The 25,676-nt window shown below is 60.5% G+C and overlaps 2 protein-coding genes across 4 annotated transcripts in view; both read left to right on the top strand.

Moving 5' to 3' along the window:
* CHUK (component of inhibitor of nuclear factor kappa B kinase complex) overlaps positions 1–9,810 on the top strand; it is a 42,844-nt gene extending 33,034 nt beyond the window's left edge. For all 3 annotated transcript variants that reach the window (XM_068168478.1, XM_068168477.1, XM_068168479.1), the window contains 4 exons: positions 1,618–1,765; positions 2,499–2,635; positions 5,208–5,307; positions 9,722–9,810. In XM_068168478.1, coding sequence (XP_068024579.1) covers positions 1,618–1,765; positions 2,499–2,635; positions 5,208–5,307; positions 9,722–9,748 — 412 coding nt within the window. In that variant the 3' untranslated portion in view covers positions 9,749–9,810. The remainder of the gene's footprint in view (positions 1–1,617; positions 1,766–2,498; positions 2,636–5,207; positions 5,308–9,721) is intronic.
* Positions 9,772–25,676, top strand: part of ERLIN1 (ER lipid raft associated 1) — a 36,843-nt gene continuing 20,938 nt past the window's right edge. The window contains exons 1-4 of the mRNA XM_068168495.1: positions 9,772–10,151; positions 11,463–11,586; positions 13,678–13,759; positions 15,215–15,261. Coding sequence (XP_068024596.1) covers positions 10,004–10,151; positions 11,463–11,586; positions 13,678–13,759; positions 15,215–15,261 — 401 coding nt within the window. The 5' untranslated portion in view covers positions 9,772–10,003. The remainder of the gene's footprint in view (positions 10,152–11,462; positions 11,587–13,677; positions 13,760–15,214; positions 15,262–25,676) is intronic.

The following is a 25,676-nucleotide window of genomic DNA, read 5'->3' on the forward strand; positions in this document are numbered from 1 at the left end:
CAGGGGAAGATCTTCCTCAGGAGCAGAGCCTGAGGGAGCTGAGGGCTCTGGAGCTTGGAGAGGAGGAGCCTGAGAGGGGAGCTCCTTGCTGGGGCTAAAGCTGTGCAGGGGCAGTGCCCAGAGGCTGGAGCCAGGCTCTGCTGGGGGCTGCCCAGTGCCAGCACAAGGGGCAGTGGTGGAAGCTGAGGCAGAGGAAGTTGCATGGGAAGAGGAGGGAGAAGTTTTTCCCTGGGAGGGTGCCAGAGGCCTGGAGCAGGCTGCCCAGGGGGGTTGTGGAGTCTCCCTCTGTGGAGAGATTCCAACCCCCCCTGGCTGTGTTGCTGTGTGCCCTGCCCTGGGTGCCCCTGCTCTGGCAGGGCTTGGACTGGAGGAGCTCTGGAGCTCCCTTCCAGCCCCTCACCCTCTGTGATGCTGTGAAGTATTGGTGGTAGGGGAGGGGAGGGGAATGCAGAGCCCTGACTGTGAGCATCCAGGAGTTCAGTCCCTCCCTGCACACTGGCAGAATTTGTCTCATTTCCAAGGGCAGCCCTCAGGAGGAAGAGAATCACTGCCTCAGGTGAGGAGATAGCAGAGGAGGCTTCTTCATTATTTTCCCAAGAGGCTCAGGGGGAAAGAATCTGATGCAGATCTCAGTGCTCAGCAAAGCCTTGCTGTAGTTTTAGATTCATGTCTGGCCTCTGCTTAGGAGATCCCAGAAAGGAAGTTGTTGGCTGTGGCATGGTCAGGTCCCTGAGACCAACACAGAGCAGAGAATCACAGAATCATTAAGGATGGAAAAGACCTCAAAGGTCATTGACTCCAACCATTAACCCAGCCCTGCCAAGCCCACCACTAAACCATGGCCCTCAGCACCACAGCTCGGTGGGTTTTGAACACTTCCAGGGACAGGGATTCCACCACTCCCCTGGGCAGCCTCTTCCAGGGCTTACCCACTGTGAAGAGCCTTGGACCTGATGGAGAGGCTCCAGTGGAAGGCCTCAGAAATGCTGAGGGGGGTGGAGCAGCTATGCTGTGAGCACACGCTGAGGGAGCTGGGGGTGTTCAGCCTGGGGAAGAGAAGGCTCCAGGCAGACCTCAGAGCAGCCTGCCAGGACCTGAAGAGGCTCCAAGAAGGCTGCAGAGAGACTGCTCCCAAAGGCCTGCAGGGACAGGAGCAGGGGCAAGGGCTGCAAAGCAGAGCAGAGCAGATTGAGATTGGATGTGAGGAACAAGTTGTGCCCCAGGAGGCTGCTGGAGCACTGCAGCAGGCTGCCCAGGGAGGTGGTTGAGGCTCCCTGCCTGGAGCTATTGCAGGGGAGGCTGGAGAGGGCTCTGGGCAGCCTGCTCCAGTGGAGGATGTCCCTGCTGGGTGCAGGGGGCTGGGCTGGCTGAGCTCTGGAGCCCTCTTCTGACCCAGGTGACTTTATGATTCTGTGAACTCCCATTGTGAGCCTTAAGTGGACTTGCAAAGCTGTGAGGGTCCCTCCAGTCCTGCAGGTTTTGTCCCTGCAGCTGTCCCAGCTCTGTGCTGAGGTACAGGGAGGCTCTTCCTGAATCCCAAAGGGAGAGGCTTTGGGCTTCCCAGAAGATCCTGCCCCCCAGGCTGGGCAGTAACTCACTGTTTGGTTTGGATTCCAGCAAGCTCTTCGGCTGTAAGCAGAAGATCATTGACTTGCTTCCCAAGATTGAAGTGGCTCTCAATGACATCAAGGAAGCTGACAACTCAGTGATGCAGATGCAGGGCAAAAGGCAAAGGGAGATCTGGCACTTGCTGAAAATTGCTTGTGTAAGTAGCTGCTTTTGGCCTTTCCCTCTCCCTTCCCTGTGTGAGGAGCTTGGGGACTTTCTATTTTCCAGGATCTGCAGGGGGCTGCAAGCAAGCTGGGGAGGGACTTTGGAGGGGGTGAGGGAGGGAGAGGGGTCTGGGACACGTCTGAGGGGGGCAGGAATCAGGCCTGGGCCAGGGAGCCAGCAATGGGCACTGGCAGCCCAGAAGGCCAAGGGCAGCTCAGCTGCCAGTGCCCATTGGCAGAGGTGGAGGGAGAGGATCCTGCCCCTCTGCTCTGGGGGGTGAGGGAGGGATAGGAGTGGGGGGGATGGAGCAAAAGGAGAAGTGGGGAGCTGGAGCTTGGCTGTGAGGAAGAAGTTGTTGGCCAGGAGGGTGGTGAGAGCCTGGCCCAGGCTGCCCATGGAGGTGGTGGAAGCCTCCTGCCTGGAGGTGTTTGCAGCCAGGCTGGAGGTGGCTGTGAGCAACCTGCTGTGGTGTGAGGTGTCCCTGCCCATGGCAGGGGGTTGGGGCACTGGATGGTCCTTGGGGTCCCTTCCAGCCCTGCCTCTTCTCTGATTCTACTGGCAGAACTGTGGAGGGTTGTGGCAGCTGCCTTGGCAGCCAGAGGCACAGCCTAGGTGTTAGAGGCAGTGCTGAGGGTTTGAGCACAGGTTTTGTGTATCAGATATTGGAAGCCTGCTGAGGTCCTTCCTTTCTCCCTCACAGCAGCCTGACTTCTGTTCTTTCCTAGACTCAGAGCTCCTCCAGATCGCTGCTGAGCTCCAGCCTGGAAGGGACAGCCTCAACTCCAGCACCCCCATGGCTCCCACAGGACTCCTCAGGGCATGTGCCTCACCCTCTGTCATCTATGGCAGCTCTTGAGGATGGGTAAGAGCTGCTGGGAAAGGAGGAGGCGGCCTGGCCGTGCTGTGTGCACGCTCTCTGCTGCCCTGTCCTCTGCCGGGGCTGAGGGCAGCTCTGGGGCAGGTACTCAACCAGCTCCCAGAGGGTGGGGTTTGGATGGGCAGGGCAGGGAGACTCTGCCATCCCAGACAGGCTCTGAAGGCAGCTTTGTTCAACTCCTGACCATTGGCCACAGCAAACCTCAGTGCTGAGATCTGGAGCCAAAGTGCAGTCTCTCTGTGCCCCCCTGCTCAGCAAGCCCCAGCTCAACCAGGCCACATTTAGCACTCCCTACAGCCTCAGTGATCTTGCTGAGTCCTAACCCAAACGGGTCTGAAGTTGAGGTCAGTACTAAGCAATCCATCTGGTTCAGTACCTGGGGAGAGGTTTGCCTTAAAAAACCAAAGCAAAGGTTTCAGTAGCTCCTGTGTTAGTAATGCTGTACAGAAATCAGGGCTCAGGCTGGGCTCTGTATGCAGACACCTCCACTCTCTGCTCCTGAGCAGGCTCTGCACACCTCTCTCAGCTAAAGCACTCTGCTCTTCATTCCTTGCATGTCACAGAATGCTCTGGGCTGGAAGGCACCTCCAGAGCTCATCCAGTCTGCCCTCCCCACACTCAGCAGGGACATCCTCCACTGGAGCAGGCTGCCCAGAGCTCTCTCCAGCCTCCCCTGCAATAGCTCCAGGCAGGGAGCCTCAACCACCTCCCTGGGCAGCCTGCTGCAGTGCTCCAGCAGCCTCCTGGGGCAGAACTTGTTCCTCACATCCAATCTCAATCTGCTCTGCTCTGCTTTGCAGCCCTTGCCCCTGCTCCTGTCCCTGCAGGCCTTTGGGAGCAGTCTCTCTGCAGCCTTCTTGTAGCCTCTTCAGGTCCTGGCAGGCTGCTCTGAGGTCTGCCTGGAGCCTTCTCTGCCCCAGGCTGAACACCCCCAGCTCCCTCAGCGTGTGCTCACAGCAGAGCTGCTCCAACCCCTGAGCATTTCCATGGCCTCCTCTGGAGCCTCTCCATCAGCTCCAGGTCCTTGCTGTGCTGAGGGCTCCAGCCCTGCACACAGCCCTGCAGGTGAGGTCTCCCCAGAGCAGAGCCCAGTGGCAGAATCTCCTCTCTGCACCTCTGGCAGTGCTGCTTTGGGTGCAGCCCAGGCTGCCCTTGGCCTCCTGTGCTGCAGGCTCACACTGCCTGCTCCTGCCCAGCTTCTCCCCCCCCAGCACCCCCAAGGCCTTCTCCTCAGGGCTGCTTTCTCTCCCCTCCTCCCCCAGCCTGCACTGGCAGTGAGGATGGTTCCAGCCCAGCTGCAGCACCCTGCCCTTGCTCTTGGTGAGCCTCAGGAGCTTCACCTGGGCACCACCTCACCTCTCTGTACTGGGGGGCTGGGTTTGGTTAAGGCCCCTCTCAGCCAGACCTCCCCAAGTCAGAGAGCTGTCAGGAGCTGAGCAGTTTCATTCCCTTGGCTTCAGGAGAGGTTTCCCTTGCAGCCTCAGTCCCCAGCAGTGCTGGTTTGTGAGGCATCACACTACTTTGCCACCTCCTTCTGTGGTGCTTGGGGCAGTAGCCTAGGTTCTGAAGATGCACACAGCACATCTTCTGCTTTCTGTTGGGTCTCCAAGCAGCTGTCTCTGCTTCCTCTTCTCTGTCTGCTGCTGTGGGGCAGCTGTTCCCTCCCAGCACTGCAGAGTGATCCCCTGTTAATGAGCACCTTCCTGAGCAAGGGGCCTGTGGATTGCCTCAGAGCTCCTCTCTGAACCATGACTTCATTGTGGTGCTCTCAAGGTGGAATTGCAGTGTGGTTTGCAGAGCTCCTTTGGGTTTGCACTCCCTCTCTGCAAGCCTCCAGGCTGGGAGTCTGCAGGGTGCCCCCTCAAGGCATGGCTTTGTAGCTCCTGCAATGGCAGAGAACTCCTATGAAAACATGGAGAGTGGTTTGGGTGGTGTGGGTTGGTTGTGGTGTGGTTTCCTCCCCCCCTCACCAAAGAGCCTTGTGATGTTAGTGTTCCTTTGGTTCAGATCTGTCAGCTTGGTCTCCAAGCTGGGGCAGGATGGGTTCCATGGGTGGAGCACTCAGTGGATACAGAACTGGCTTGAGGGCTGCACCCAAAGGATGGCTGTTAATGGTCCATGGCCAAGGGGAGGCCAGGGACAAGTGGAGTCCCTCAGGGCTCAGCACTGGCACCAGTGCTGCTTAACATCTCTGTTGGTGCCAGGGACAGTGGCACTGAGGCTCCCTCAGCACCAAGCTGTGTGGTGCTGCTGACAGCTGGAGGGAAGGATCCATCCAGAGGCACCTGGGCAGGCTGCAGAGCTGGGCCCAAGCCAACCTCAGGAGGCTCAACAAGCCAAGGGCAAGGTCCTGCAGCTGGCTCAGGCCAACCCCAGGCACCAACACAGGCTGGGCAGGGAGTCTGGAAGGTGTCCAGAGAAGTCTCATCCCTGGAGGTGTTTGCAGCCAGGCTGGATGTGGCTGTGAGCAGCCTGCTGCAGTGCCATGGGGTTGGGGCTGGCTGAGCCTTGAGGTCCCTTCCAACCCTGACAATTCTCTGATCTTATTGCCCTGCAGGGAAAATTTTGTCCAGGTGATAGAAGAGAATCTGAATTACCTTGAACTCTTCAGCAGTATTTTGCAGGAGGTGAGACAGGAGCAGAGCAGCAGCATGATGGTAAGTCTGTCCTGGCTCTTGAGCATCAGATCTCTGTATGAGCCCCAGGAAAATCCTCTGGGGTGATGGAAAACTCCCTAAATAAGGTCACTTGTGATGATGTGAATTGCTGTGGCTGGTATGGGATGTCTCTCAGCCCCCCTGGGCTCCACTAGGGCTGCTGCATAGCCCTGGGCTGGGTCAGTGCCCTGAAGTGAGAATAGAATAGACCAGACCAGACCAGACCAGACCAGATCAGGTTGGAAAAGACCTTCAAGATCATCACGTCCAACCTATCATCCAACTCAACCATGGCACCAAGCACCCCATCAAGTCTCCTCCTGAACACCTCCAGGGATGGTGACTCCACCACCTCCCCAGGCAGCCCATTCCAATGGGCAATCACTCTCTCTGTGTAGAACTTCCTCCTAACCTCCAGCCTGAACCTCCCCTGGCACAGCCTGAGACTGTGTCCTCTTGTTCTGGTGCTGGGGGCCTGGGAGAAGAGACCAACCTCTGCCTGTCTACAACCTCCCTTCAGGCAGTTGGAGAGAGCAAGAAGGTCTCCCCTGAGCCTCCTCTGCTCCAGGCTAAGCAACCCCAGCTCCCTCAGCCTCTCCTCACAGGGCTGTGCCCCAGACCCCTCCCCAGCTTTCTTGCCCTTCTCTGGACACCTTCCAGCAGCTCAACCTCTTTCCTGACCTGAGGAGCCCAGAGCTGGACACAGGACTCAAGGTGTGGCCTAACCAGTGCAGTGTACAGGGGCAGAATGACCTCCCTGCTCCTGCTGGCCACACTCTTCCTGCTGCAGGCCAGGATGCCCTTGGCCTTCTTGGCCCCCTGGGCACACTGCAGGCTCATGTTCAGCCTACCATCAACCAGCACCCCCAGGTCCCTCTCTGCCTGGCTGCTCTCAGCCACTCTGCCCCCAGCCTGCAGCACTGCCTGGGGTTGCTGTGGCCAATGTGCAGCCCCTGGCACTTGGATGTGTTCAATCTCCTGCCCTTGGCCTCTGCCCATCTGCCCAGCCTGTTGAGGTCCCTCTGCAGAGCCTCTCTACCCTCCAGCAGATCAACTCCTGTCCCCAGCTTGGTGTCATCAGCAAATTTACTGATGATGGACTCCATCCCCTCCTCCAGATCATCAATGAAGATATTGAACAGGCTGGGGCCCAGCACTGCTCCCTGGGGCACACCACTGGTGCCTGGCTGCCAGCTGGCTGTGGCACCATTCACCACCACTCTCTGGGCTCAGCCTCCAGCCAGTTCCTAACCCAATGCAGTGTGCTCCTGTCCAAGCCAGGGGCTGACAGCTTGGCCAGGAGTTTGCTGTGGGGGACGGTGTCCAAGGCCTTGCTGAAGTCCAGGCAGACCTCACCCACAGCCTGCCCCACAGCCACCAGGCAGTCCCCTGGGCATGGAAGGAGATCAGGTTGGTCAGGCAGGGGCAGGGTTCTCTGTCTTCAGAGCCCTGTCCTGATGGTTAAGCAAAGCTCTCCACAAAAGTGGCACTTGAGAGAGCCCTAAGGAGGTTCTTCACCCAAACAGGAGGAAATGACACAAGTAGGTAATGCTCACCCAGGTGTTTTGCTTCACATTGCATCTGCTCCTGAAGCCAGTAAGTTACTGCTCAGAAGAGCCCAGAAGAAGGAGCACCACAGTCTGCCAGCAGCAGCTCCCAGCTGATTTCAGAGGCTGGATCTCAGCAGCACCTGCAGAAGTGCATAAGGAGAGAAGGCCAATTCAAACCCATCCCCCCCTTGTTCTGGCACAACAGGCCCTGCTTCTGAAGCCTGTCCCCAGCTTTCTGGTCAGCCCATTAAGCACTGCAAGGCCACAGCAAAGTCTCCCCAGAGCCATCTTTTTTCCATGCTGAACAGCCCCAGCTCTCCCAGCCTGCTTGCCCAGGAGAGCTGCTCCACCCCTTGGCTCATCTTCTCAGCCTCCATGTCCTTGTGCTGAGGGCTCCAGAGCTGCCCCAGCACTGCCTGAGGGGCTGAGCAGAGCACAGCAGAGGGGCAGAATCCCCTCCTGCCCCTGCTGCCCACACTGCTGGGGCTCAGCTGCAGGCTGGGGCTGGGCTGGCAGTGCTCAATGCCAGCTCCTGGCCAGCTCTGCACCCCCAGCACCCCAAATCCTGTTCTGCAGAGCTGTTCTCCAGCCCTGCACCCCCAGCCTGGGCTGATACAGGGGTTTGCCCTGACCTAGGTTCAGGACCTTGCGTTTGGCCTTGTTGAATCTCATGAGGTTCACAGAGTCTCACTTCTCAAACTTGTCTGGGACCCCCTGGCTGGACCCTGTCCCTCTGGCCTGTCAAAGTGCACCACACAGCTTGGTGGCATCAGTGGCTGACGTCGTGGAGAAGAGTCAGTGCAGACTGATAGCATCAGGTTGTCTTGCCCAGGGAGGTGGTGGAGTCACAGTCCCTGGAGGGGTTCAGGAGGGGATTGGATGTGGCACTTGGTGCCATGGCTTAGTCAGGAGGTGTTGGGTGACAGCTTGGACTTGATAATCCCTGAGGTCTTTTCCAACCTTATTGATTCCATGATTCCTCCCAAACATGCTGTAGTCCTGTGAGGAGGTCAAAGATCCACTGATGCACTGCAACTTCAAAGAGCCTCTCCAAGGTGGTCCTAGGGATCATTGCCCTTCTCAGGGGATGCAGAGGCTGTTTACTGACTGCAGCTGCTGAGATGAGAAGGAGCAGGAGGGGGGTGGGGAAATGGAGGTGGTTGATGAATGGGAGCTCTTACACTTCATAAACATGGAGCCTCATTAGCATTGCCCTGTTTAAGAGTGATTAGTAAACAGGGGAGGGAGAGTTCACTGGAGCCACTGAGTTGTTTGGGATGGTGAAAGGAAAACTCAGCAGCAAGGGATTGAGCAATGGGATGGGGAAGGGAAAGGAGCTCCTGATGAAAGCACAGCAGTGATGTCTGGGGGGAAAGAGCCTTCATGATGCAGAGCCTGGGCTCCATCCAGGGGGGCAGGAGTGGTTTGTTTGCCTTCAGTTCTGCCAGGCTTGGCACCAGTTGTGCAGGAACAACCTTGTGCCCTGCCTTGGCTCCCTGCTGGAGCTGGGCATGAGGGAGAAGCTGTCACTGGCTCCTTGCTTGTTGTGATCACTGCCTCTGCCATGCCAGCAGTGAGACTGGGGCAGGCTGAGAGCTGGGCAGGGAGGAACCTGCTGAGGGCCAGCAAGGATGAGAGCAGAGCCCTGCAGCTGGGCAGGAAGAATGAACTGCAGCAGCACAGCTGGGAGGGGATCTGCTGGAGAGCAGCCCCAAGGAGAAGCACCTGGGAGTGCTGAGGGGCAGCAAGGTCTGCAGGGCACAGCAGTGTGCCCTGGGGGCCAAGAAGGCCAAGGGGCTCCTGGGCTGCACTCAGCAGAGTGTGGCCAGCAGAGCCAGGGAGCTTCTCCTCCCCCTCTGCTCTGCTCTGCCCTGCTGAGGCCCCAGCTGCAAGATTGCAGCCAGCTCTGGGCTCCCCAGCTCAGCAGGGACAGGGATCTGCTGGGGAGAGGCCAAGGGAGGGCTGCAAGGCTGCTGAAGGGCCTGGAGCACTGCTGCTGAGGAGAGGCTGAGAGCCCTGGGGCTGCTGAGGCTGGAGAGGAGAAGGCTGAGAGGGATCTGCTCAATGTCTGTCAAGAGCTGAGGGCTGGGGGGCAGGAAGGAAGGGCCAGGGCCAGGCTCTGCTCACTGTGCCCTGGCATAGGCCAAGGGATGGAAAGTGCAGGCCAGGAGGTTGCAGCTCAGCAGGAGGAGGAACTTCTTGCCTGGGAGGCTGCCAGAGGCCTGGAGCAGGCTGCCCAGAGAGGTTGTGGAGTCTCCTGCTCTGGAGCCTTTGCAGCCCTGTCTGGATGTGTACCTATGAGCCTCTGATCTCTCATGTCTCTTTCCCAGCTGCAGCATTTGCCTCTGGCAGGTTGGAGCCCATAAAGATCACTTGAGGCTGTGGAATCACACTCTGCAGAGCAGCAGCCACCTGTTCTGTTAGTTCTGTTTGGTTTCTTTCCCCTTTTCCTGGCAGCAGGGCACAGAGGTTAAGCAGCAGAAAATGGGATGTCTCCTCTTTGGGAAGAAGCAGAGGGAAAAGAACCTTTTCTTCTTTTGTTTGCCTCTTCCTCCAGGCCTTTGAGTTGAAGCCTGTCTGGGGTTTGTGTTCTTGCAGTGCCCCTCTGCCCCCAGGTGCTGCAGGAGCCCCGGGGCTAGGTTCTGTGTGGGCACAAGGGATAATGTGTGACACAAGCGCTGCCTGGGCCGTGCCTGGGCACTGCACGAGGCCTGGGGCATTTGTAGCAAGGCAAAGTGAGCTGGGAAAGGAGGAGCTGACTTCTGAGGACTCTGGGGCCGGATCCTTTGATCCCCGCCTTGGAAACCTGCAGGAACCGGCACCTGTTGACTGTGCTTTGCTTCTTCCTTTCCTGTCTCTTCCAGAGTTTTGATTGGAGCTGGCTGAAGTAGCCCGGAGGAGCCGCCGGGGTGCTGCTGCCTGCAGAGCGCCGGGAGCCGGCCGGGCAGCCTCCGCTTCATCGCTCCCCCTGCGCTCTGCACCCCTCCGCCGGGGCGCTCCTGCAGCCACCAGCGGGCACTCCTGGATCTGCCGGCGGCCACTCCTGGATCTGCCGGCGGGCACTCCTGGATCTGCCGGCGGGCACTCCTGGATCTGCCGGCGGGCACTCCTGCAGCCGCCAGCGGCCTTCGGCAGGACTTTCACGGATGGCTGCGGCTGCAGCAGCAGGGGCTGGGCAGGACCGGGGCCCCGCCTGTCCCCGGGGGGAGCTGGCACCCAGAGCCCCGGCCCCGCCGCGCCCCGGCCCCCGCCGCGCCCCGTCCGGCACGACGAAAGCACGGGGCGGCGGTGGTGGTGAGCGCTGCGGCACGCCGTGCCTGAGCGGATGCTGTGTGTGTCACGGCCGCAATAAAGACACCGAGCCGCACCGAGCCGAGCCGCTCCTCTCTCCGCTGCGCCGCACCGAGCCGAGCCGCTCCTCTCTCCGCTGCGCCGCACCGAGCCGAGCTGCTCCTCTCTCCTCCGCGCAGAGCCTCTCTCACTCCTCTGCGCCGCTCTCCTCCGGCACCTCCCTCCCTCTCTCCCCCACGCCTCCCTCCCTCTCCCCCTCTCTCCTCTCTGCCCCTCCCTCTCTTTCTCCTCTGCCCCTCCCTCCCTCTCTCCTCCAGCACTTCCCTCCCTCTCTCCTCTGCACCTCCCCCCCCTCCACCCCTCCCTCTCTCTCCCCCTCCTCCACACCCCTCTCTCGCCCTCCCCTCCCCCTCTCGCTCTTCCCCCCCGCCCCTCTCTCTCTTTCCCCCCTGCCTCCCTCTCTCCTCTGCCCCTCCCTCCTTCTCCGCAGCGCCCCTCCCTCTCTCTCCTCCGCCCCTCCCTCTCTCTCCTCCGCCCCTCCCTCTCTCTCCTCCGCCCCTTCCCCTCTCTCCTCTCCGACCGCCCCTCGCTCTCTCCTCTGCCCCTCCCCTCCGCCCCTCCCTCCCTCTCCCCTCCGCCCCTCCCTCTCTCTCTCCCCTCCGCCCCTCCCTCTCTCTCTCCCTTCCGCCCCTCCCTCTCGCTCTCCCCCCCCGCGCCTCCCTCCCTCTCTCCTCCGCGCCGTTTCCCGCCAGCCCCGCGCGGTCCTTTGGCGTCATCGCCGTGCGCCCGCCGGCGGCGCGCGGGCGAGCGCGCTCCCGAGCCCTCCCCGTGCGGGGTGGGGGCGGCGCGCGTGCGCGGCGGGAGCGGGGCCCTCGGCCGCGCGTGGGCACGCGGCAGGTACCAGGTGGAGGAGGGGGCCGGGGGAGGGGGGGGCCGCCGGGGGGTCCGGGCCCGGCGCGGGGAGCGGGAGGGCAGCGCCGCGGCGGCCGAGCGGCAGCGCTGGGGAGCCCTGGAGCCGCCGGCAGGGGCCCGGCAGCGCCGCGGCTCGCGGTGGGTGGTGCCGGAGCCCCGCGCCCGCCGGCGGGACGCTGCGGTCAGCCGGAGCTCGCCGTCCCGGCGGTGCCGCTCGCTGCCCGCAGTCCGAGGCGGGGGTCCGGCGGACCTCGATGGGAGGCGGCGGCGGCGGGGCGCCGCGGGCGTCCCTGGGCTGCGCCGTCCCGAAGCCGGGAAGGCGGCAGACGCCGTCGGGGAGCGGAGCGAGCCAGGGTCCGAGTGCGAGGGGCGGGGGGGTAACGGTCCCTGTGCCCCCCGCAGGTGATGCGAGGATGACCATGGCTCAGGCTGGAGCCCTAGTCGCAGCTGCCGCCGGACTCCTCGTCTTCTTGCTGTACGCCTCCATCCACAAAGTTGAGGAGGGGCACCTGGCTGTGTATTACAGGTACGGTCTGGTACCTGCCGCGGCCTCGGCAGCTGCTGGAGGCTTCCTTAAGTTTCTCTGTCGGCGTAGAAGCTCATCCCTGGCCCCAGATCGCCTCGGGAGGTGATGTCCCTCGGCTGCCTTTCCCTCCGAGGTGGGCAGAGCAGCGTCTCTGCTCTCTTCCACCCGAAGTGCTGCGGGCCTGGGTGCTCTGGCTCGGTGCAGCACTCCCAGGAGTCTGGCTCCTCTGCATCCTCAGCTGCTTTTCCCTTTTCCCCCCTCTTTTCCCCCTTTCCCCTCTCCCTTTCCCCCCTCTCTTTTCCCCCTGCGCCCTTCTCTCTTTTCCCCCTGAGCCCCCCTCTCTTTTCCTCCTTCTCCCCCCTCTTTCTCTTCTTTCTGATTTGCCATTTAGATTTCAAAGCTCTGGCTCTTTCCAGGCTTTTCGTGGCTGTTGATCCCTCCCTCTCCCATCAGGGGCTGTCACCCACGGCCGTGGGCTGAGCCTCACTGCATGGGGCTTGTAGCTGCCCTGAGTCACATCTGTGGAACATCTCCTTGTCAGGCTCCAGGCTGACACACAGTCACCAAGGGACACCACTGCACCAGACTCGCCTTCAAGGCTGAGTAAAAGGAGCAGGGGAATCCATGAGCAGCCTCTCTGCATTTCTCTGCTGTTTCTGCTCTACTTCTGCCCTGTTTCTCCTACCCTTGCACTGGCCACTGTGGGCCCATTCCCTCTGCACTGCTCTGCCCTTTACTGGAGAGCAGGCCTTGGTGGGATGCTGCAGGAGACCTCTCTGCGCTGGGAGGATTGGTTGCTTGGAGCTCTCCTTGCCTGTTAACCACCTGCTGGGCCCTGGGGCTTTTCTTTGTGCCTTGGGTAAGGAACTGTGCTGAGGGCCTTGTGGAAATCCAAGCTGGCAGCATCCCATCAGCTGCTGGGCTTTGCCATGGTTACCAGTGAACTATTTACAGAGGAGAATCCATGGTTTTGAAGCTGTCTGTGGTGCTGTGAGGATGGGAGGCTGCAACACCACCTGCCCTCTCCAAAAGGTCATTGCTCAACAGGGCCCAGGGAAATCACAAAGCTGGCAGGGCTGGAAGGGACCCCAAGGCTCAGCCAGCCCCAACCCCCTGCCATGGGCAGGGACACCTCACACCACAGCAGGTTGCTCACAGCCACCTCCAGCCTGGCTGCAAACACCTCCAGCCAGGAGGCTTCCACCACCTCCCTGGGCAACCTGGGCCAGGCTCTCACCACCCTCCTGCCCAACAGCTTCTTCCTCACAGCCAAGCTCCAGCTCCCCACTTCTCCTTTTGCTCCATCCCCCCCACTCCTATCCCTCCCTCACACCCCAGAGCAGAGGGGCAGGATCCTCTCCCTCCACCTCTGCCAATGGGCACTGGCAGCTGAGCTGCCCTTGGCCTTCTGGGCTGCCAGTGCCCATTGCTGGCTCCCTGGCCCAGGCCTGATTCCTGCCCCCCTCAGAGGTGTCCCAGACCCCTCTCCCTCCCTCACCCCCTCCAAAGTCCCTCCCCAGCTTGCTTGCAGCCCCCTGCAGATCCTGGAAGGCCACCAGAAGGGCTCCTGGGAGCCTTCTCCTCTCCAGCCTGCACAAGCCCAACTCTCTCAGGCTGTCTGCAGAGCAGAGCAGCTCCAGCCCTCTGCTCCTCCTCCTGGCCCTGCTCTGGACACCTTCCAGCCCCTCCAGAGCCTTCCTGTGCTGGGGGCTCCAGCACTGGCCCCAGAGCTGCAGCTGTGGGCTCAGCAGAGTGGAGCAGAGGGGCAGAATCCCCTCCCTGGCCCTGCTGGCCACACTTCTCTTGCTGCAGCCCAGGCTCTGCTTGGCTCTCTGGGCTGCAAGTGCTCCCTGCTGGCTCCTGCTGAGCTTCTCCTCCACCAGTATCCCTGAGTCCTGGAAATATTTGTGGAGCAAGCATCCCACCAGGTCAGGCCTTTAGCAGGGGCACCAGTTGGGTGCAGGTGAGTAATGGCAATTTGTGCTACCCCAGCTGTGCCCCCTGGCAGTTTAAATGTCCCCATTCAGTATTCCCAGCTAGCACCTCACTCTTGTCCAGTTGCTTCAGACATTTCCCTCTCTCTCTCCATAGGGGTGGTGCATTGCTAACCAGTCCTAGTGGCCCAGGCTACCACATCATGCTCCCCTTCATCACCACCTTCAAATCGGTGCAGGTCAGTATCCTCTCACCCTGGAAGTGGGGCAGTGGGGGCAGATCTCAGTGGGGGTGTTGCTGGGGGGTTGGGGACTTGAGCCAATGGTGCTTGCAGGGGGGCTCAGTAGCATGGAAGTCAGGAAGTGCTCCTAGGAGGATGTGGCACATGGTAGCATTGGGTTGACACTTGGACTTGATGATCTTAGAGGGATTTCCCAGTCTGAATGATTACAAGAAAGATCTGTAGGGGCTGGAAGGTGTCCAGAGCAGGGCCAGGAGGAGGAGCAGAGGGCTGGAGCTGCTCTGCTCTGCAGACAGCCTGAGAGAGTTGGGCTTGTGCAGGCTGGAGAGGAGAAGACTCCCAGGAGCCCTTCTGGTGGCCTTCCAGGATCTGCAGGGGGCTGCAAGCAAGCTGGGGAGGGACTTTGGAGTGGGTGAGGGAGGGATAGGAGTGGGGGGGATGGAGCAAAAGGAGAAGTGGGGAGCTGGAGCTTGGCTGTGAGGAAGAAGTTGTTGGGCAGGAGGGTGGTGAGAGCCTGGCCCAGGCTGCCCAGGGAGGTGGTGGAAGCCTCCTGCCTGGAGGTGTTTGCAGCCAGGCTGGAGGTGGCTGTGAGCAACCTGCTGTGGTGTGAGGTGTCCCTGCCCATGGCAGGGGGTTGGGGCTGGGCCTTGGGGTTCCTTCCAGACCTGCCAGCTCTGTGATTCCATTAAGCCCTTAGTTCCTCTTGCTGTGCTCTGGGACTTGTCCTTGTGGCTCAGGCTCCACAACATGGATGTGCATTGCTTGGGGCAGGGAGGGAGTGAGGCAGGGCAGCGTTTGTGGTCCTCATTGTTTCCTGGGAGGTCTGCAGGCCTCAGTGCTGCAGGAGCTCAGAGTCACAGAGTCACAGGATGTCAGGTGTTGGAAGGGGTCTTGAAAGCTCATCCAGTCCTAGCCCCTTGCCAGAGGAGGGTCTCCTATGATGCTCTTGTGACCACCCAGGAACACATCCATGGGGGGTTGGAATCTCTCCACAGAGGGAGACTCCACAACCCCCCTGGGCAGCCTGCTCCAGGCCTCTGGCACCCTCCCAGGGAGAAGAATTTCCTCATGCTTACATGGAAGTAGGGCCTTGAACATGACTGCGTTCCTGCCTTCCAGAAGACAATGGGGAAACAATGTTCTGCCCACCCCTGCAGAAGCCAGGGGGGAGGCAGAGAAGCTGGTGTTGGTTCTGTGCCCCTGTGTCATGGCTGGGGGGGAAATCACACAGCCACAGATTCAACCAGGCTGGAAAAGACCTCAGAGATCATCAGGTCCAAGCTGTCACCCAACACCTCCTGACATCTAACCCATGGCTCCAAGGGCCACACCCAATCCTCTCATGGGCACCTCCAGGGCTGGGGACTCCACCACCTCCCTGGGCAGCACATCCCAAGGGCCAATCTCTCTGCCTGGGAATGGAAAGTGAGTGGCTTTGTGGTTTTGTTTCAGACCACCTTGCAGACAGATGAAGTGAAGAATGTGCCCTGTGGGACCAGGTATGCTGTGCCTTTGTGTTTCTCCTGGTGCTGAGCAGATGCACTCTGCTGTGTGTGTGCAGCCTGTCACTCCACCCTGCTGTGACAGCAGAGGCAAAGGGACATACCCTAAACAAAACAGCAGCAGGGGCTGTGTTGCCTCCCCTGCCGTGTGAGCTTCAGCCAAGCAAGAGCTGGAGCTGGGGTGTGCTGAGAGACCCTCACTGTGGGATGAGGAGGTGTATGCATGGCTCTATGGCTGATGGCTGGGGGGCAGGAAGGAAGGGCCAGGGCCAGGCTCTGCTCACTGTGCCCTGGCATAGGCCAAGGGGCAAGGGATGGAAAGTGCAGGCCAGGAGGTTGCAGCTCAGCAGGAGGAGGAACTTCTTGCCTGGGAGGCTGCCAGAGGCCTGGAGCAGGCTGCCCAGAGAGATTGTGGAGTCTCCTGCTCTGGAGCCTTTGCAGCCCTGTCTGGATGTGTTCCTGTGGGACCTGTGCTGGATTCTGTGGTGCTGCTCTGGCAGGGGGTTGGGCTGGAAGCTCTCCAGAGGTCCCTTCAAGCCTCTCCCATCCTCTGAGCCTGTGCACATGCATGGGAAGGAGTTCTTGCTTCCCCTGGCATTGATGCTCAGAGGGGATTTGCAGGGTCTGGGACAGCCTTCTGATTTCCCCTGGGGTCTTCCCCCACTTCCTCTCACAGACCATTGCTTGCTGCCCTCTGCTTTGTGCTCTTTCTGTCCTGAAGCTTGTGGCTGAGAGAAGTCTTGACCCCAGCAGTGGGTAAGAGTCAATGGGGAGGGCAAAGCCTCCTGCTGGGAGCTGGCTCATCCCAAAAGCAGCTCAAGGAAATGAGCTCTCTAGACTCCTTTGGGAGCATCCAGGGGAGGCCACTGAAATGATCCAAGAGCTGCAAAACCTCTCTGCTGTGAGGGCAGGCTGAGAGAGCTGGGCTTGCTCAGCCTAGAGAAGCCTTTGGAGCAGTCCAGCAGGACTGGGAGGGGGCTACAGCAGAGCTGGAGAGGGACACTTGACAAAGGCTCTCAGGGACAGGACAAGGGGAGATGGCTCCAAGCAGGAGGAAGCTGCCTTTGAATCAAGCATTAGTAGGAAATTCTTCCCCAGGAGGGTGCTGAGGCCCTGGAAGAGGCTGCCCAGAGAAGCTGTGGAGCCTCCAACCCTGGCAGTGTTGAAGGCCAGGCTGGCTGAGGCCTTGAGCAAGCTGTGCTGGTGGGAGGGGTCCCTGCCCATGGCAGGGGGCTGGAGCTGGCTGAGCTTTGAGCTCCCTTCCAAGCCAAACATTCTGTGACTCTGTGCTAAGTGGCAGTGCTCTGTGATCTGAGGTGAGGAGAGAGTGAGAATGAGCAAGGAAGAATCCTGGACACCAGTTGCACCTGGCTGCTTCCTGAGCAAGCTGATCCTGAAGGAGAGGCTCAGTGGAGCTGTGTTGCAGGTCCTGTTCTCTCTGCTAGTTCACAAGTTGAGCTGGTGATTGAGTCTCCTTCTTCAGGATAAAAAGGAGCCTGGTGATTCCCCTGACTGACAGCACTGGGTTAGGAATGGAGTGGAATGGAGTGCAGTGGAGTGGAATGGAATGGAATGAACCAGGTTGGAAAAGACCTTTGAGATCATCCAGTCCAACCTATGCCCCAGCACCATCTGATCAACTCAACCATGGCACCCAGGGCCTCATCCAGGCCCTTCCTAAACACCTCCAGGGATGGTGACTCCACCACCTCCCTGGGCAGCACATCCCAAGGGCCAATCTCTCTGGCTGGGAAGAACTTCCTAACACCCATCCCAAACCTCCCCTGGCACATCTTGAGACTGTGTCCTCTTGTTCTGGTGCTGGGGGCCTGGGAGCAGAGCCCAACCCCCACCTGGCTCCAACCTCTCTGCAGGGAGTTGGAGAGAGCAAGAAGGTCTCCCCTGAGCCTCCTCTTCTCCAGGCTAAGCAACCCCAGCTCCCTCAGCCTCTCCTCACAGGGCTGTGCCCCAGACCCCTCCCCAGCTTTCTTGCCCTTCTCTGGACACCTTCCAGAGGTTGGTCAAGATCAGCTCCAGAGGTGCCTGCCAGCCTTGGCCATGCTGTGAGGCAGGAGCTGAATGGTTGAGGTTCATTCTGGGTTGTTTGCTCAGTACATTCCTGTTGCATTTCAGGGCTGCAGGCTTCAATTGTGCAAGAAGGTGGCTGTGAAGGCACAGGCTGTGAATGTGCTTTAAAGCCCTGAGCAGTGGGTTAGCCTGAAAGGGTGGAGCAGCCTCTTGGTTAATAATTGCTGATCTTTCAGACCAAAGGTCCCAGTAGCTCTGTCCACTTTTAAGGTGTTGCTGCAGGAGCCTTTCAGTGTGCTGCAGCTGGAATCCAAAGCCTAAGCCTGCTCCAGGCTGAAGCTGTCAATCCACACAGCCAGCATAAAATACTGGCTGATAAACAACAGATGGAGCAGATCTGGAGTGTCCCTCTCCCACCTCCAGCTGCATTGCAAGGACAGGCCCTGAGCACTTTCCATCTCTGGAAGGTGTCCAGAGCAGGGCCAGGAGGAGGAGCAGAGGGCTGGAGCTGCTCTGCTCTGCAGACAGCCTGAGAGAGTTGGGCTTGTGCAGGCTGGAGAGGAGAAGGCTCCCAGGAGCCCTTCTGGTGGCCTTCCAGGATCTGCAGGGGGCTGCAAGCAAGCTGGGGAGGGACTTTGGAGGGGGTGAGGGAGGGAGAGGGGTCTGGGACACCTCTGAGGGGGGCAGGAATCAGGCCTGGGCCAGGGAGCCAGCAATGGGCACTGGCAGCCCAGAAGGCCAAGGGCAGCTCAGCTGCCAGTGCCCATTGGCAGAGGTGGAGGGAGAGGATCCTGCCCCTCTGCTCTGGGGTGTGAGGGAGGGATAGGAGTGGGGGGGCTGGAGCAAAAGGAGAAGTGGGGAGCTGGAGCTTGGCTGTGAGGAAGAAGTTGTTGGCCAGGAGGGTGGTGAGAGCCTGGCCCAGGCTGCCCAGGGAGGTGGTGGAAGCCTCCTGGCTGGAGGTGTTTGCAGCCAGGCTGGAGGTGGCTGTGAGCAACCTGCTGTGGTGTGAGGTGTCCCTGCCCATGGCAGGGGGTTGGCACTGGCTGAGCCTTGGGGTCCCTCCCAGCCCTGACTCTTCTATGATTCTAAATTAAACCTGGGGTTTGAAGCCTGAGTTTCCTTTCCACCATACTCAGGCCTAGCATATTCTCAGCTGCATTAGGAAGCTTCTCAGTGGTGGTGTGCCTGGTCCCAGCCCAAATTTCTGCTTCATCTGCTCCCAGTTTTAGCACTGAGGTCTGGATGAGTGTCCGCCCAACAAGGTTGCTGATGGTACCAAACTGGGAGGCTTTGGAGAGACAGCTGAGGGCTGTGAGACCATTCAGAGCCTTGGACAGGCTGAGAGCTGGGCAGGGAGGAACCTGCTGAGGGCCAGCAAGGCTGAGAGCAGAGCCCTGCAGCTGGGCAGGAAGAATAACCTGCAGCAGCACAGCTGGGAGGGGATCTGCTGGAGAGCAGCCCCAAGGAGAAGCACCTGGGAGTGCTGGGGGGCAGCAAGGTCTGCAGGGCACAGCAGTGTGCCCTGGGGGCCAAGAAGGCCAAGGGGCTCCTGGGCTGCACTCAGCAGAGTGTGGCCAGCAGAGCCAGGGAGCTTCTCCTCCCCCTCTGCTCTGCCCTGCTGAGGCCCCAGCTGCAAGATTGCAGCCAGCTCTGGGCTCCCCAGCTCAGCAGGGACAGGGATCTGCTGGGGAGAGGCCAAGGGAGGGCTGCAAGGCTGCTGAAGGGCCTGGAGCACTGCTGCTGAGGAGAGGCTGAGAGCCCTGGGGCTGCTGAGGCTGGAGAGGAGAAGGCTGAGAGGGATCTGCTCAATGTCTGTCAAGAGCTGAGGGCTGGGGGGCAGGAAGGAAGGGCCAGGGCCAGGCTCTGCTCACTGTGCCCTGGCATAGGCCAAGGGGCAAGGGATGGAAAGTGCAGGCCAGGAGGTTGCAGCTCAGCAGGAGGAGGAACTTTTTCCCAGCACCCAGCACCTCCTGACAGCTAACCCATGGCTCCAAGGGCCTCATCCAATCCCTTCTTTACACCTCCAGGGCTGGGGACTCCACCACCTCCCTGGGCAGCACATCCCCAGGGCCAATCTCTCTCTCTGGGAAGAACTTTCTCCTCACCTCCAGCCTAAACCTCCCCTGGCACAGCTTGAGACTGTGTCCTCTTGTTCTGGTGCTGGGTGCCTGGGAGCAGAGCCCAACCCCCACCTGGCTACAACCTCCCTGCAGGGAGTTGGAGAGAGCAAGAAGGTCTCCCCTGAGCCTCCTCTTCTCCAGGCTAAGCAACCCCAGCTCCCTCAGCCTCTCCTCCCAGGGCTGTGCCCCAGACCCCTCCCCAGCTTTCTTGCCCTTCTCTGGACACCTTCCAGCAGCTCAACCTCTTTCCTGACCTGAGGAGCCCAGAGCTGGACACAGGACTCCAGGTGTGGCCTGAGCAGTGCTGAGCACAGGGCACAAGGACTTCCCTGCTCCTGCTGGCCACACTCTGCCTGCTGCAGGCCAGGATGCCCTTGGCCTTCTTGGCCCCCTGGGCACACTGCTGCCTCCTGTTCAGCTGCTGTCCACCACCACCCCCAGCTCCCTCTCTGCCTGGCTGCTCTCAGCCACTCTGCCCCCAGCCTGCAGCACTGCCTGGGGTTGCTGTGGCCAAAGTGCAGCCCCTGGCACTTGGACTTGTTCAGTGCCATCCTGTTGGCCTCTGCCCATCTGTGCAGCCTGGCCAGGTCCCTCTGCAGAGCTCTCCTGCCCTCTGACAGCTCAACTCCTGCCCCCAGCTTGCTGTCAGCTGCAAACTCCCTGCTGATGGACTCCATCCCCTCCTCCAGATCATCAATGGAGATATTGAACAGGCTGGGGCCCAGCACTGCTCCCTGGGGCACACCACTGGTGCCTGGCTGCCAGCTGGCTGTGGCACCATTCACCACCACTCTCTGGGCTCAGCCTCCAGCCAGTTCCTAACCCAGCTCAGAGAGCTGCTGTCCCAGCCAGGGGCTGACAGCTTGGTTAAGCATAGCCTAAAAGGAGTGTGAAAAGTACCCAGGAGTAGAGTAGGTTGTGCTTATGTGGCTCTGCTGAGGCATGTGGTAAAGCCCTGGGGGGTGGTGGAGTCCCCATCCCTGGAGGTGTTCAGAACCAGCCTGGATGAGGCCCATAGTGCCATGGTTTGGTTGGTTAGATGGTGCTGGGGGATAGGTTGGGCTGGATGATCTCTGAGGTCTTTTCCAGCCTGGTTAATTCTCTGTGGTGTCCTCTGTGGTAAGCTCCATTTCTGGGGACCACTTGCCTGACAAGTGAGGCATGAACCCCACAGCAGAGCTGTTAGCAGAGCTCCTGAAATGCAGAGAGCACAGAATCAAGTCATGGGCTGGGCTGGGAGGCAGCTCCAGAGCTCAGCCAGCCCAGCCCCCTGCACTCAGCAGGGACATCCTCCACTGGAGCAGGCTGCCCAGAGCCCTCTCCAGCCTCCCCTGCAATAGCTCCAGGCAGGGAGCCTCAACCACCTCCCTGGGCAGCCTGCTGCAGTGCTCCAGCAGCCTCCTGGGGCAGAACTTGTTCCTCACATCCAATCTCAATCTGCTCTGCTCTGCTTTGCAGCCCTTGCCCCTGCTCCTGTCCCTGCAGGCCTTTGGGAGCAGTCTCTCTGCAGCCTTCTTGTAGCCTCTTCAGGTCCTGGCAGGCTGTTCTGAGGTCTGCCTGGAGCCTTCTCTTCTGCAGGCTGAGCACCCCCAGCTCCCTCAGCCTGTGCTCACAGCAGAGCTGCTCCAACCCCTGAGCATTTTAATCTGGACACCAGGCAGAGGCTTTTGCCAGCAGGAGTGGTCAGAGCTTGGCAGAGGCTGCCCAGGGAGGTGGTGGAGTCCCCAGGCCTGGAGGTGTTTCAGGGTGGTTTGGCTGTGGTGCTTGGGGCTGTGGGTTAGGGGTGAGCCTTGCAGGGTAGGGTCAGGGGTTGGGGTTGGTGACCCTGAAGGGCTTTGCCTCCCTGGATGTCTCTGGGGCTCTGTGATCATCCTTGTGTCCCTCCTCTGGACCCTCTCCAGCAGCTCTGTGTCCTTCTCCTGCTGGGGACAGCAGAGCTGGAGGCAGGGCTGGAGGTGAGGTCTGAGCAGAGCAGAGCCCAGGGGCAGAATCCCCTCTGCTGCCCTCTGCCCACCCTGCTCTGGCTGCAGCCAGCACACAGCTGCCTGAGGCTGCAGGAGGCACTGCTGGCTCCTGGGGAGCTGCTCAGCACCCAGCACCCCCAAGGCTCTTTCCTCAGGGCTGCTCCCAACCCACTCTGTGCCCAGCCTGGCTTGGTGCCTAGAGTTGACCCAACCCAGCTGCAGGCCTTTGCAGTCTGACTTGTTGAGCCTCCTGCAGCTGGCACTGGCTCACCTCTCAAGCCTGGCAAGGTTCTTGTGAATGGATCCTTCCCTCAGGTGAATCCAGCGCACCCCACAGCTTGGTGTCATCAGCAGCCCTGCTGGGGGGGCACTCGATGCCCCTGGCCAAGATGCTGACAGCACTGGTCCCAGGACAGACCCCTGAGGAGCTCCACTTGTCCCTGGTCTCCACATGGGCACTGAGGCATTGATCACAACCCCTTGAGTCCATCCATCTGCCCAGTTCCTTGTCCATCCATCCATCAAGTTCTTCAGGGCTCAGCACTGGGCCCAGTCCTGTTGGTGCCATGGGCAGTGGCCCTGAGGCTCCCTCAGCACCAGGCTGGGTAGCACTGCAGAGTCTTCTCCCAACAGGCAGGGCTGCAGCTCCTCTTCATTTCTGAGCTGTACTGCTAAACTCACCTTCAGTTAGCCTGCAACAAAGGTAGGGAAGCTCCCAGATCAGCAGTGGTTGGGACTGCTTCAGAGACTCTTGGAACTGCTGTTTGTTACTCAGCTTTCACCCAGCCCCAGCATGGTAGAGGTTGGAAGGGACCTGAGGAGCCCAAGTCCAACCCTGCTGCTGGAGCAAGGTCACCCAGAGGAAATCATACAGGACCTTGTCCAGGCAGGTTTGCAATACCTCCAGAGCAGGAGACTCCACAACCTGTCTGGGCAGCCTGCTCCAGGCCTCTGCCACCCTCCAAGTGAAGAATTTTCTCCTTATGTGATGTGGAACCTGGAGGGAAGGATCCATCCAGAGGCACCTGGGCAGGCTGCAGAGCTGGGCCCAAGCCAACCTCAGGAGGCTCAACAAGGCCAAGGGCAAGGTCCTGCAGCTGACTCAGGGCACTCCCCAGCACAGATCCAGGCTGGGTGAGGAGAGGCTGAGAGCAGCCTGCAGGAGAAGGCCTTGGGGGTGTCAGGTAGTGACAAGGTCCCCAGGAGCCAGCAGTGGTCCCTGGCAGCCCAGAGCCAGCTGAGTGCTGAGCTGCAGCCAGAGCAGGGAGAGCAGCAGCACAGGGAGGGGATTCTGCCCCTCTGCTCTGCTCAGAGCCCACCTGCAGCACTGCCTCCAGCTCTGGGGCCCCCAGCACAAGAAGGACCTGGAGCTGCTGGAGAGGCTCCAGAGGAGGCCACAGAGATGAGCAGAGGCTGCAGAACCTCCCCTGTGGGGCCAGGCTGGGAGAGCTGGGGCTGTGCAGCCTGGAGAAGAGAAGGCTGCAGGCAGACCTCAGAGCAGCCTTGCAGGAGCTGAAGGGCTCCAGGAGAGCTGGGGAGGGACTTTGGACAAGGGCTGGGAGTGCCAGGCCCAGGGACAATGGCTTTGAGCTGGGAGAGGAGGAAGAAATTGTTGAGAGTGAGGCTGGGGAGAGCCTGGCACAGGCTGCCCAGGGAGGCTGTGGCTGCCTCCTGCCTGGAGGGGTTGCAGGCCAGGCTGGATGAGGCCTGGAGCAGCCTGGGCTGGGGGGAGGGGTCCCTGCCTGTGGCAGGGGGATTGTAACTAGGTGATCTCTAAGGCCCAGGCCAAAGCATGCTGTGAGTCTGTGGTTAATGGTGGAATCCAATAACTGAGTTGGAGACTCTGCCATGCAGACACTTGTTGGAGACCCTGCCAGGCAGCATTCTTCCCTGACAGACTGGGCTGGGGAAACATCAACAGTGTGCAGCTTCATGCAGTGCCAAGGAGCAGTCAGCAGCCAGGGTTAAGGCTGTGAGCAGCAGCACTGGCCAAGCACAAGATGTTTGTTTGCAGAGATGCAGGAGTTTGTCCTCTGCTGCTGCTGCAGATTGTTGGCAGGGCTGCAAAGAGAGCACTGCAGGAATGCTGCCCTGGACAAATCCCTGCTTGTCAGCCTGGCAGAATGCCATGGGCACCTTTGTGGTGCAGTGACAGCAAACACTGCCTTCAGCTGGGAGAGATCCTGCACTGCCCACACTGACTGCTGTGGAGGCTTCCAAAAGGAGCAGCTTCACATCTGGGAGAAGCTCAGCAGGAGCCAGCAGGGAGCACTTGCAGCCCAGAGAGCCAAGCAGAGCCTGGGCTGCAGCAAGAGAAGTGTGGCCAGCAGGGCCAGGGAGGGGATTCTGCCCCTCTGCTCCACTCTGCTGAGCCCACAGCTGCAGCTCTGGGGCCAGTGCTGGAGCCCCCAGCACAGGAAGGCTCTGGAGGGGCTGGAAGGTGTCCAGAGCAGGGCCAGGAGGAGGAGCAGAGGGCTGGAGCTGCTCTGCTCTGCAGACAGCCTGAGAGAGTTGGGCTTGTGCAGGCTGGAGAGGAGAAGGCTCCCAGGAGCCCTTCTGGTGGCCTTCCAGGATCTGCAGGGGGCTGCAAGCAAGCTGGGGAGGGACTTTGGAGGAGGTGAGGGAGGGATAGGAGTGGAGGGGATGGAGCAAAAGGAGAAGTGGGGAGCTGGAGCTTGGCTGTGAGGAAGAAGTTGTTGGCCAGGAGGGTGGTGAGAGCCTGGCCCAGGCTGCCCAGGGAGGTGGTGGAAGCCTCCTGGCTGGAGGTGTTTGCAGCCAGGCTGGAGGTGGCTGTCAGTGGCTGCTTGAGCTATGAAGAGCCCTGAGGCAGCCTGGGAGTGAGAGGGACAGAAGTAAAGGAGCTGCAGGTGGTGAGAGGGTTTGCCCAGCTGCAGGCCAGCAGGGTGTGTGCTTGGCCCTGAGCTGCCAGGAGGGTGCAGGACCATGAGGGTTTGCTCACACCCCCTGGAGCAGGCTGTTGGAGAGGAGGCCCTGGCTGAGGGGCTCAGAGTGTGGTGCAGCTCAGTGTGGTTGCAGGGCTGGCTGCAGCAGGGTGCTCAGGGCTCGGTGCAGAGTGTGAAGTGAGGATGGCTGCAGCAGCTGGGGGGCTGGATGGTAAACACAGGGTGGGTGCTTTGTAGGCTTTGGTCAACTCTCAGCCCTCAGGGGGAAAGGGGTGAGCAGCCTGTCTCAGCCCTGAGGGACAGCTGTCTCCTCAGGGCTGTTGTTTGGCCAGCAGGACTGCTGCCATCCCCTGATGGCCACTCTGCTGGCCCAGGCAGGTTGAGATCCTTGGCTGGGGTGCTGTGGGGGGCAGTCCTCTGGGGGTGAGATGCTGGCCTACCTTGCTTGTGAGGTGCTGAGGGCTGTGGCTGAGTGCTGTGTTTGGCTCAGATGCCCATGGGCTCTGTTCTGGTTCCTCACCAGGGGATCTAGAACCCCAGAGACATCCTGGGAGGCAAAGCCCCTCAGGATCACCAACCCCAACCCCTGACCCTACCCTGCAAGGCTCACCCCTAACCCACAGCCCCAAGCACCACAGCCAAACCACCCTGAAACACCTCCAGGCCTGGGGACTCCACCACCTCCCTGGGCAGCCTCTGCCAAGCTCTGACCACTCCTGCTGGCAAAAGCCTTTGCCTGGTGTCCAGTCTGAGCCTGCCCTGCTGCAGCCTGAGGCCATTGCCTCTTGTTCAGCCCCTGTGAGAGGAGAGCAGCAGCAACCTCTGCACAGCCTCCTCTCAGGGAGCTGCAGAGAGCAGGGAGCTCTGCCCTCAGCCTCCTCTTCTCCAGACTGGAGAGCAGCCAGGCAGAGAGGGACCTGGGGGTGGTGGTGGAGAGCAGCTGAACAGGAGGCAGCAGTGTGCCCAGGGGGCCAAGAAGGCCAAGGGCATCCTGGCCTGCAGCAGGCAGAGTGTGGCCAGCAGGAGCAGGGAAGTCCTTGTGCCCTGTGCTCAGCATTGCTGAGGCCACACCTTGAGTCCTGTGTCCAGCTCTGGGCTCCTCAGGTCAGGAAAGAGGTTGAGCTGCTGGAAGGTGTCCAGAGAAGGGCAAGAAAGCTGGGGAGGGGTCTGGGGCACAGCCCTGGGAGGAGAGGCTGAGGGAGCTGGGGTTGCTTAGCCTGGAGCAGAGGAGGCTCAGGGGAGACCTCATTGCTCTCTGCAACTCCCTGCAGGGAGGTTGGAGCCAGGTGGGGGTTGGGCTCTGCTCCCAGGCAGCCAGCAGCAGAACAAGAGGACACAGTCTCAAGCTGTGTCAGGGGAGGTTCAGGCTGGAGGTGAGGAGAAAGTTCTTCCCAGAG

This window comes from Melanerpes formicivorus, unplaced genomic scaffold, assembly GCF_026170545.1.
Source record: "Melanerpes formicivorus ecotype bairdi unplaced genomic scaffold, bMelFor1.0.p_v2 SCAF_139, whole genome shotgun sequence".
In the NCBI taxonomy this organism is placed as follows: domain Eukaryota; kingdom Metazoa; phylum Chordata; class Aves; order Piciformes; family Picidae; genus Melanerpes; species Melanerpes formicivorus.